This window comes from Cyprinodon tularosa, unplaced genomic scaffold (genome assembly GCF_016077235.1).
Source record: "Cyprinodon tularosa strain WSP-4 unplaced genomic scaffold, ASM1607723v1 ctg58, whole genome shotgun sequence".
Lineage (NCBI taxonomy): Eukaryota > Metazoa > Chordata > Actinopteri > Cyprinodontiformes > Cyprinodontidae > Cyprinodon > Cyprinodon tularosa.
The window spans coordinates 1508389-1520397 of NW_024039318.1; the positions used below are offsets into that span (position 1 = coordinate 1508389).

The window sequence follows — 12009 nt, forward strand, 5'->3', positions numbered from 1 at the left end:
ACATAACGTTTTATGAATCACTTATTACAATCTACCCTGCATCTGGTACTCAGTGGTGGTGAGGAGTCCAAAGACCTACGATGGGCCTGGGAATTATCAAAAAAATGATAAAGTTACAGATTCTACAGTCTACAGCTCTGGGTTTTAAAGAAAGGCTACAAGATTTAAAGCTAGTTCTGTACTTTTCTGTCTGTTTTGGGGATGCATGGTACAGTGCTACAACCACCATGCATGAGAGCTGAACATTCTTCTAATGTTTGGGACCCACCAAGCCCATGGTGATGTTAAACTCACTCTATTAAACAGTGTTTCTGGGGCTCCAGCATCTACCAGCTTATGAACTTGTTGTGGCTCCTGGTGATTCTTAATACATTTCTTTAACCTGATGACTTTATGGTAAAACTCAAAGTAAAAAGAAATCAACAATGGAGGTTTAAGCGTATTTTTAGCATTCACACCTTTCACCAATGTGATGGGATATTGCTCTTTTGAAATCATGCAGTTCTACTATTAAGCAAAATAAATCAGGTAAAATGATCCATAACAAGCCTCTTAGTTTTATTCTCAAATTTTTTCCCATGTCAATGCAGCACAGACATGCCTGTCCCACCAATTTCATTCTGTCTTAAATTGTAACACTGACTCCAGCACATTGAGGAGGAAGCTCTTTAACCAAACATGACCAAAAAAACTTGGTAGTGTGTGTGACTTTCTGCTTTTGGATGAGCATCTACCTTCATTTTCCTCATTACCTATGGTAAAAACTGAGGGAATTTAAACTTTTTTTATTTTTTAACATTTTCTTGATGCTTACACTTTCTTTCTTGGGTTCCCGGTCCAGGTCGAGTCGCAGCAGCGAGTTGTTGACCTTCAGTGCAAGCGACAGAGCCATAAGGCCCCCGGTTTTGATCTCATTCTCCCTAAGGTCCAGACGCAGCAGTCTGGGGCTCTCTGCGATGAATTCAGCCAAAGCGACGGCTCCTGCATTCCAAATTAAAGCAGCCGCATAGTCAGTATGGCCACTTTGAAGCCCAAACACTGCAGCAGATATATAGTTTCAACTCTCACCCTCACAGGACAGCTTGGTGGAAGCTAGTCCCAGCCGGAGCACAGAGCGGTTGGCGATTAGTCCATCCTTCAGCTTGTGGACGCCTTCGTTTCCAATCGTATTGTGGCCGAGGTTCAGAGTCTCCAGACTCTGGGTGCATGGCTGAGACACAGAAAACATTCATTCTGAACCAGATGAAGCAACGTACAATATTATCAACCAGATAATTACAGACACGAATAAGAAGAATTTTGTAAACTGTGGCTCATTTACAAAAGCTCTACTTTAACTTATTTTCTATTAAAAACAGTATCCTACAAATAATCAATAGAAATATCTTCATTGGTAGTTCTGCCATCAACCCCCTTGTATAGTTGCTAACCAGCCATTTCCATGTTTCTACTGGTAATTTGACATTTAATCTCAGTGGATGAGCTCAACATCTTTAAGTTCAAACGGTCTTCTTGCAATCATCCTAATCTTTATCTTTCCCCACAGATTATCTATTAGATCTAGGTCTAGCCTCTGGCTGGGTCACTCAAGATGTTAATATTGCTTCCAGTCAAAAGAAATTTGTTTGCTAATGCTGGGAGATTATTTTAAACCCCAAACTGACTGTGAATAAATACTCTTGGGTTTTATTCAATCACCAAGGCTGTTAATTACTTTCCTTATGGGGCAATTCTGTAGACCCACAGATAGGCAGAGACCACGGAGACCAAGGAGACCAAGACTGGGTTAATTTAAAAACAACATACAGATATTAAGGTAGAAAAAACAGAAACGGGGAGCATCATTTGAAAATCCTTTGCTTTTCCATACACATATTTACATTTGTTTTCTGGAAATTGTTCTTGTAATGATTTCTAAGTAGAGAACATCTACCATAACAAAGCTGTCACAGTGTTTGGTTTTAAAACTTGCAATAAAGGGTATTTGCCCTAGTTCTACACTTATTATTTGGAGAAAATATACAGGTTCCTTAATTAACAGTTTTATATCTTAAAAGCATTTGGGGATTTTTAAAAGGTAAAAATAGTTTAACTGGTTTGTTTGCCTTCACCCAACTAAGTTCAAGTTAAATAACTAAAGGTCCTAATGACTTGAGTTAAAAACATATTGAAATTAATGCTAAATTGTGAGTGTAAATGTATCTGTAGATTCAGTCAATAAGTCATTTTTAAGATGTAGATGCTTATACACATTACTTTCTGAAATGTAGACATTTATTCTTTAAAAGAATTGATTGAAAGTATCAAAACTTGTAATTTCAACACTTTTAAAAAGACAACAAAAGCCAATTCCAGATAATTTACAATTTTCCTCAGTAGGAACTCTAAATCAAATTATCTGATGATGGGATCAAGTCTTAATTATCAAGTAAAGTTATAAGTTAATAATATAGGTCTCAACTGAAGCTTTAAGGTCTTGTCGGGTTGTAGGACCTTTCCCCAGCTTCCAACAAACACATTTTAAATGGCCGGAACTTATATAACAATTTTCAAGTCTGGATTCTTACCTAATCTGGAAAATTGTTTACTGCTGTATATGATGAGCCTTTGTAAAGCAAGAGCAGCATATTTCTCCTATTTAATAGAGGAGAATAGGAATAATCCTAGATATCTTTTTAATACACTCACCAAACTCACCCAGAGCCATAGCTCTGTTGAACTATCATCCCACCTGCTCTTAGAAATAATGATTTCATGGGATTCTTTATAAATAAGATTGATCTTATTGATCTTCATTCTCTGACTGGCTGGATGTGCTCTTTCATCCTCTGACATGGGAGCTGGCTTGGACCTCGTCTGCCTGGCTGTATGTTTCCTGGACGGGGCCTCCTTTTACAGTTGCCTTTTGCATCTCTGCTTCCGTCTCCTTAAACCCCAGTCGGTCTCGGCAGATGGCCGCTCATACTGAGTCTGGTTCTGCTGGAGGTTTCTTCCTGTTTAAAGGAAGTTTTTCCTCTCCACTGTCGCTACAAGCATGCTTAGCTTGAGGCATTGCATTGGAGTCAATGAGTCGATGCAATCAACTGGTTTTTCTTAGATAGAAAACTTTGGATCAATTTGACTGGATGATCTGGTGAACTGTAAAGTGCCTTGAGATGACGTGTTGTGAATTGGCGCCATAAAAATAAACTGAACTGAGTTGAATTGAACTGAGGACTCCAAAGGGCTTTACAATGTGTTCAATCATCCGCCTACTCATGTAGTAGAAAGCAGCATGAATAAAACCTTCACTCACATATTTACTTAGGGAGATCCAGCAGCAGTAAATGTTATTTGCCTTTATGATGACTTAGGAAGGAACAACTATTCAGATCAGCGGTGATATATATAATGAGTCAATGCAATCAACTGGTTTTCCTTAGATAGAAAACTTTGAATCAATTTGACTGTATGATCTGGTTGAACTGTAAAGTGCCTTGAGATGACATGTGTTGTGAATTTGGCACTATATAAATAAACTGAATTGAAAGTGAATATACAGTGATATACAGGTATGATTAAAACAGCAGGCACTCTAGACATTACAGAAACGAACCAGAGGGTTACTTCTTTAGCAGAAAGTAAAGGCAAGGAATCAGTCTTACAAAGTCATGATTAAGAGGAACCTTTTTGGTCAAACTGTTGTTAGGATTTTTCAAACTTTAAATAACTTAAATGCAATTTTTTTGAACAAATCAAGTCTTGAAACACAATAAACATTGAGTTTCTGCCAAGTTTGAGGCCTAATGCTGCTAAATAAACTGGTTATCAGATGTTAATGTTTTACCAAAGGTAATGATGTTAATAAATAATCTTGCATGTTAGACTATTTAACTCAAACACTAAAACATGTTCAGACATTTGTAATAAACACATCCCATGAAAAAGCATTACTCAGAAAATGGAACTAATATCAGAAGTTTGTGGCGATGTGGAGAATGTCTGTTTCTAAAGAATAATCCTGAGTTCTAGAAATTTTTATACTGATCAGAAGTAAAACTTGAGAAGGAACAATGAAGTATGCTCTGTAAAGAGCACCATGCCTACATTGGATTAGGGCAGTAGGCTTAGTAATGCTCTGGCACTGCTTTGCCTTCTCCAACATTGGAAACCTGCAGAATGTGGAGGGCAAGATGGATGCAATCATGCAAAAGGAAGTCCTGGAGAAATTTGGCCGCTGTCTGTCAGGAAGGTGCAGCTTTGAAATGGGTGGACCTTCAAACTGGACAAAAATCAATGAGTATCTTAAGGTCCACTGAGCCTTTGTTTAAAAAAACTCATGAAAGATATTACAGTGGTCATTAGAGATGAATGACTTTACCTCTCTCAAAAAAAAGCTTAGTTATAATGTATAAAGGTTGCTCCACTAAGTACAAAAAGTTTTTGTCATTTTTAATAATTTTCCAGAAGTCACCAAATTTAGTAACTATGTTTAATTTGGACAAAATACTAATACCTTTAGACACATTGAGCCAAATTAAACTAAATCTTTAGTTTGTTTATTGCAAAAAGCTGCTGGTTTGTCGATTTTCCCTAATAAACCTTATTTGCAGTATAAAAATAAATACAGGTGAAACACTATACAGTATTATTTTGTATCATGGCGAAGTGTTGTGTGTAATGTACCAGTGCAGCAGCGAGGTAGCCCATGCCAATGTGTGTTAGCTGGTTGTTCCATAGCACCAAAGTGACGAGACCTTTCCTTTGCTCCTTCAGTCCTTCACACAAGAAGGCCAGACCTGAGACAACAAACAAATCAAAGTAACTTAAAAATCATTCTTTTTTTTTTTACTTATAACCAAAATTTCAATTTATTTTGGTTTTATTTTAGGTGATAAAAAGTTTTTAAGTGAAGAGGAAGGTCAATGAAATGTTGGTTTCAAGCCTTTTAACAAATCACTTAGAACAGTGGGGTAAACATTTATAATCAGCTCCCTGGGTCACCAGCATTTAGGTCTGAACCATTCTAGTACATTAATATGCCTTATGGAAACTGCTACAATATTGCAATAATTGTACAGTACTGCTCTGGACCAGGAAGTAACGCATGAGTCTCAAGGCAGACCATCAGATCTTTATAGCTTTTTATTTCAATAGAATGTATTTATGTATCGACAAAGAAATCCCCAAATTGGGAATAATAACTATGAATACATAGTTCTGAACAAATGGTGCCATGTCTCTCTATGTTAGTGTTACCACTATTTCTGGGTCACTACCAAAACACAACAGAGGGGGGAGCTGAATCAGGAGGTAAAGAAGTCTAAATTCATTATTTAAAATTTTAATTTTTCCTTTTGGAATTGAAAAACAGATAGCAGGTCCTTCTTTTTTTTTCTAATTTGGGATCTTTAAAGAAAACAACAAAAATTGGCACATTGTTTGTTTTTGTTGTATTTGGAAATCAGGAAACGGTTCATTTTCCAATTTTGTTTTTCTCATGGCCAGAAAATTGACACTGGATCTGATTTGGTATCTGATCTCTGACGTCTGTGGCGTTTAGAACATGTTAGAGAAAAAGGGGCCTTTGAATTTCCAGCGGAGAGGCCAGGGTGTCATTAGTTATAAAAGCAGTGGAAGACTATGTCAAAGTTAAATGCATCCAATATTTGGGGGTATAGTTTAGAATTGTCTCTATTTACCATCTCTGTGTTTACTTACAAACTATTTTGTGTTATATAATATAATCAGGCTCTTATTGTGTGATCTTGGGGTTTATGACATACTTAGATATTCTGGTAGGAATACTTAACTTTGCAAGTGTAGTGCGACGGACTAAATGTCCTAGATTTTCCATATCTTTGCAGCTTTGCTGATGCTCTCTTCTATGACGAAACATCACATATTGTTTTTTCCACCTCTCCAGTATATTTGACGATTTCAATAATTTTCTATTTGAGATATTATTTGAGAACCTCCCTCTCCTTTGAAATTCTTTACAAGTTCCTCCCTAACTTGTCTGTTGTGCTCTTCTGTCTTTATGATGTTGTTTGTTTACCAATATTCTCAAACAAACCTCTGAAATCTTTTTAGAACAGCTGGATTTATTTTATGACTAAGCTATAGACAGATGGGCTGGTTTTCTATTTTTTAACAAAGTGACTCATAAAAGGAGGATATTTGTTTAAGAGTATCAGAGTAATGATAGTTGGATATAAAATACACTGCTTTTCAGAACTTTTGAAAAAATCCTAATCCTAATTTAATCCCATTAGCATTGTGTGTTAGTAGTATAAATGATACTTTGCTGGTTGATCACATGACATCCCAATAAAATAAATTGAAGTCCTTGGTTGCAATGTGACAAACACTTTGACAAATAAGGTGAAAAAATATGAAGCACTATAATCATAGTTCACACATCACAATTCTACACAGTTATGTCTAGAGTTGCATACCAGAGTCTAGGATGTGATTATTGCGCAGGTCTAGAATCTGAATGTTGCAGTTAAACTTGAGCAGGCTGCCAAGCTGAGCAGGATCCTGAAGGCCATTGAGTTTGTTGTCAGCCAGGTACAGCTCCCGCAGATTCATATTCATCTTCAGAGCCGTGGCTGACAGAAAAGAACGTGTGTGAAGCAAAGCAAGATGGCCACAGGGATAAACAGAAGGATCACATTTCAGTTAATTCGGAGAGGACAAAAAGAAGCTCCCAGTGCTCTGTCCGTCTTACCTAGTAACATGAGCGGCCTGCCAGACAAACCAGCATTCTCCAGGTGGAGGACCACCAAGCTGCCACTGATCCGGAGAGCTCGGGCAACAAAAGGAGCCGAATGGTCCAGCAGAGGAGTGTTACGGGCATCCAGGTACTGAAGAGAGCTCGTCTGAGGAGGAAATGATAACAGAGGCATTGCTAGGCGGATAAACTATACACATGAGTCTTCTCTACTGCAGTAACTGATATTACAAACCTTCACATCTCCAGCTGATACAGAGAAATTCTCCTTTTCTTAACACTATAAAAAAATCCTACGTATCCTTTTTATATAAACCTAATTTATGTTGTTTCCCATTTAATCCAAGGTTTAGTCTCAAACATGGATTCATGCAAAACGATTTCCCCCATTAGTTGATTAATATCTATGAAATAAGAGCGTATGTGTGGAGTCTTTAGCCATTTCATCATTAATAATCTGAAATCCAACACGTCGCCATCATCCTACTAAAGTTGTGATTACAAACACCATTATATGTCTACATCACATATCATTAATGCTGAACAAGAGGGGGGGGGTTTAGACAGTGTCATAAATATTTGAATAAAGAAAAACTTGATCGGTCCTGTAGAAAAAGAATGTACTCGTAGTTTTTATTATTTTATGAAAGCTAAGATAAATATTGGACACTAGTAGTTGCATATGAATTGTGAAACGTTAGACTGTGTTTACTGGTTATATAAAAAAAATCATGTATTTTATTTGCAAAGCCTGCAAAAGGATTTATCATAGGCATTGGACTTCTTATGTGATTATTGGAAAGAGGGGTATAGTACAGTACTAGAAGTTAAGAAACTTGTACAAGTAAAATTTTTTCCCTAACAAATAAAGCTAACATACAGTAAGGCAAGGAAGCATTTAGTCAACCAATAATTATTGTCCTACTTTGGAAGGCCACAGAGGTTTGTAATTGTCATTACAAGTACAGTTCAACTCTGAGGGACAAAATTAGAAAAAAAAAAAAAAAAAAAAAAGACTGCTGCTCTGGGTCCCTGAGCAAGACCCTTAACCACTGCACTGCTCCACAGGCGCCGCAAATGGCAGCCCACAGCTCCCCAAGCGGATGGGTTAAATGCAGAGAGCAAATTTTGTTGCGCTGTACTTGTGAGAGTGTAATGACAATAAAACGCAGGGGGGAAAAAAAGAGGAAATGACAGTTAAGGATTGTTTTTAGAGAATTTGTTTGTAAATAACGGTGGAGAAAATGTATTTGGTCATCTACAGACAAGCAAGATGTCTGCCTCTCACAGACCTGTAACTTCTTTTTTAAGAGGCTGCGTCACCTGTTTAAAGTCTGTTCAGAGCCTTTAACAGAGAGACTGCAAACTCTACCATAACTAAAACCAAGTGTCTGTGAAAAGACCCCAGGAAGACAATTGTAGACCTGCATCAGACTGGGAAGACTGAATCTACGATAGGTGAGCAGATTGGAGTGAAGAAATCAACTGTAGGAGTAATGGGAAGAAAACAGAAGACACCTAAGACCATTTACAATCTCCTTCAATCTGGAGCCCCAACGCAAGATCTCATCTGTCGGAGTCAAAATAATGACGACAACAGCGGGCCAAATTACAGAAGTACACAGAGGGACCTGATGAATGATTTGTAGGGATCTGGGACCAAAGGAACAACGGCTGCCATCAATAACACACTACGCACAGAGGGACCTAAATTATGTAGTGCCAGGCGTGTCCTCCTCCTTAAACCAGCAGATGTCCATCTGAGGTTTACGCAGAGAGCATATAGATGATCCACAACAAGATTTGGAAAATATGTGGTTCGATAAAACCAAAGCAGAATTTTTTGGCCCAAACTAAACTCTTTGTGTTTGGAAGAGGGAGGAATACTTGAGTTGAATCCCAAGAACACCAAACCTATTGGGCTGCATGGTGGTGGAAACATCATGCTTTGGGGCTGTTTATCTGCAAAAGGGACATCAAAACTGAACAGCGTTAAAGCAAGAATGAAGGGGATCGTGTATTATGAGATTTTAAGCAAAATCCTGCTTCCAGAGAATTGAAGATATAACATGGCTGCTTCTTCCTGCATCACAATGATCCAAAACACACTGCTTAAGAAACCAAGAACAGCTCCATAAAAATCAATTCAAGCTCTTGGAGTAGCTCCGGTTACCAAACCTCAACCCCAGGGAAAATTTGTGGATATCTGATTAGAGGAATGGGCCAAAATACCAGCTACAGTGGGAGCAAACCTGGTGAGGGTTTGTAATGGTAAAATACATGAGGTCACAAGATAAAAATCAGAAAAACCCAGATGTTTAAATTTATCTTAAATATATTCCTTTGTAAATATAGTGCATGTAAGGATATACAAATGTATTTATCTCATTATCAATGAGTCCGTGGATAGCAAAAACAATCTCACCTTTCTCATCATGTGAGCAGCGGCCTGCCATCCTCGTGTGCCGATATGCTTGTTGAAGGAGATGTTGAGATGTGTGGCTGATTCATAATATTCAATCATGTCAAATAGAGCTGAAGCACCCTGAGAACAATAAATGCGAAGAAATAAAAAAAAAGTCAAAGAAAATATTTAATAGGTTTTAAGTAGTTTATAACACCAAATGTCTTTATACAAGCTAAATGAGATTTCTAACAGTTCCCTTGTACAGGTGAGAAATTTAAGGTGTGTGATCTCTTTAAAAGTGTTAGGGTTTTCTTTGCTATAGGCTGGTTTTATTGACCATGATATAACAGAAACAAAAAATCCTCAATTCAAAGTAGTTGAAGATTAATCAAAATATGTCTAACAAATCGTTCCTCATATTAAAGAAAAAAAGTACTCTGAGAGCAAACCTTAACCAAGTAGCTAATTTCCCCTGAAATATTATAATTTTCAACTTAAGCTGATACCTGTATTAACAGAAGCTTTCAAACAAAAAATCCTGGATCCAGATGGTGATCTTTATCATCACCAAACTGTAACCAGAATATGCACCTTCTCTGAAAATGTATGTAGGTCCATAACTTTTTTAATTATTTTGAAAACAGAAAAAAAAAGCAAATAAAAACATCAATTAATTTCAGAAGGTATTAAAATGATTTGCTATATTATTCAGATTCACCAAAAATCTTTGTATGTTAATAGGAAATAAAACACTAATGTGAAAATTGTTTAGCTTTTTATGCAGAAATATATAACGCTCCCCAACGGGATGGGTTAAATACAGAGAGTGAATTTCATTGCTCTGTACTTGTGACAGTGTAATGACAATAAAAAAAAGCAGGGAAAAAAAAGGAAACTGCATTCTTATTTAAAAGAAAAAACACACAATTTAATAGCAAAAGAACATTAAGTTTCATCTTAAGCAGTCTGACCTGCAGCTTCACATACTATGCAACTTGCAGCTTGCTTAGTAGAGATAGCAGTTTAATTATAATGATACCAAATTATGCTCCCCTAACTTTTATCAAAATAAATATACCCTAAAAAGTGCATCAAAGTACATACTGTAGTATTTATTAACTTGATGGATTTAATAGATAGAGGTAAAATAACCTCTGATCTATGGGTGCACAGAATGATCAATGATTGTCCAAAAAAGTGAGACACATCCACAAATCCTATCTACTGCCTAAAAGGTTTTAAAAACACTCTTGCAATTTTCAAAAAACTTTATATTTGAGAGCACTGACTTATTTGCAGTCAAGACACGTTTGTAGTAGTTTAAGAGTAATTTTCAATGCTGTTCAATAAAAGAAGACATAGCTTTAAAGGTGTATTGTGACCTTTTAACACCTTAGTGTTTTTTAGTAAAGAAAATATGGATTATCAGTTGGAAAAATACAATCTGTTCACCCCTTATCCGATTCTTTAGAAATGCACCCTGATTGATTCTTCCTAACAAATCTTTTATTTAAGCTTAATTAGTAACCGATCCAAAAACTAGCAGCTTCATTTCAAGTTTCAACATCGGTTAGGATAAAATTAAGATTTCTGTTAACTTTTGTGTAATGTTATTATTTGTCCTTTCAATTAAATATTAGCAAAGCTTAAGAAAATGAAGTGTGCCCTGTATTTACTGCAGAGGATGGATAAGCTGGAAAATGCATAATGTTTCCTAACCTTTTGCCTTTTGGTGTGTGTGTTTATACTAGGAGACATGGTTGAGTATACACATGTGTTTATCTACAGGGTGGGGGAAGATGAGTCACATCTAGTCTAATAAAAACCACCGTGTGATCACACTCCTCATGCCTGCTTCTCCACATGTCTTAAAGCATCTCCCCCAAACTTCTTTCATCCTCCCAAAACCCTCCCAGCTTGAAGCCACTGTGCAGATACTTCCCTCTGCCAAACTAAACCATCCTCTTTATATCTGTCTCCCATTTCAGAAAAAAATCAATCCCTTCTCTCAGTACATGATTTAATCCCATTCCTTAAAAAATGAGCTAAACCAGCAGTTCCTTTCCTGTAATTTTCCTTTTCATAGATCATTTTATCAGAGCCCAAAGCGAGACATTTGGCTACAGTGACTAAGTTAATGACTCACAGATACTCTTTCTATAAATGCGAAGTTGTTCTTTTGGGATGCTGTGACGGTTGAATCTTAACATGTTAAAAAGAAGCATAAGCAGTATAATTCATTAAAACTGTAGGTCCAGAAACTGTTTATTACAAGGGGAACGATACTAAATTAAACAAGCATCTGTGAGCTTAATTACAGCTCTTTAGGTATGAACTCTATTAAAAATGTGTAACTTTTAAGGGGGCACCTGGAGATCAATATATATTTTTAAGGAAACAATTCAGATTTCCAGAAGAACAGTGAATCATGTCTCCAGATCATATAGAAAAAAATCCTAAAAAGTTTTTTTTTTTTTTTTATCTGCCAATGTCCCATCAGGCTGGGTTCACCGTACCCTGGATGAGGGAGAGGGATATTTTTACAGTTACTTTAGCTTAGCCAAGAATGAAAAGCTACCATCACATGCATTCAGTGTAATGACAATAAAATGCAGAGGGAAAAAAAAGGAAATGACAGACAAAAACCCAAGCTGATAAAACCAATCAAGTTACTCCGCATAATAAATGAAAAAGATAGAAAGGAACTATGCCGGCAAATATGCTTGTGTGCATTTTATTTAAAGTTCCTCCCAGATTTTTAATTGAAACCTAAAGACACAAAGTGCATGAATATCACAACTGATCAGTTTAACTGATTTTGGGTAGTAGTATATCAACCCATCGCATCACGGGAACTTGATGCTTTAGTCCAAGTGACTGACTTTAG

General features: G+C 36.7%; 1 protein-coding gene across 2 annotated transcripts in view; it reads right to left on the bottom strand.

Annotated features, from left to right (window-relative positions):
• Nucleotides 1-12009, bottom strand: part of ppp1r37 (protein phosphatase 1, regulatory subunit 37) — a 61217-nt gene that overhangs the window by 9533 nt on the left and 39675 nt on the right. For both annotated transcript variants that reach the window (XM_038306384.1, XM_038306383.1), the window contains exons 5-10: nt 9141-9260; nt 6713-6863; nt 6438-6593; nt 4666-4778; nt 1069-1210; nt 815-981 (exon numbers count right to left, since the gene is read on the bottom strand). In XM_038306384.1, the coding sequence (XP_038162312.1) occupies nt 815-981; nt 1069-1210; nt 4666-4778; nt 6438-6593; nt 6713-6863; nt 9141-9260 (849 nt within the window). The remainder of the gene's footprint in view (nt 1-814; nt 982-1068; nt 1211-4665; nt 4779-6437; nt 6594-6712; nt 6864-9140; nt 9261-12009) is intronic.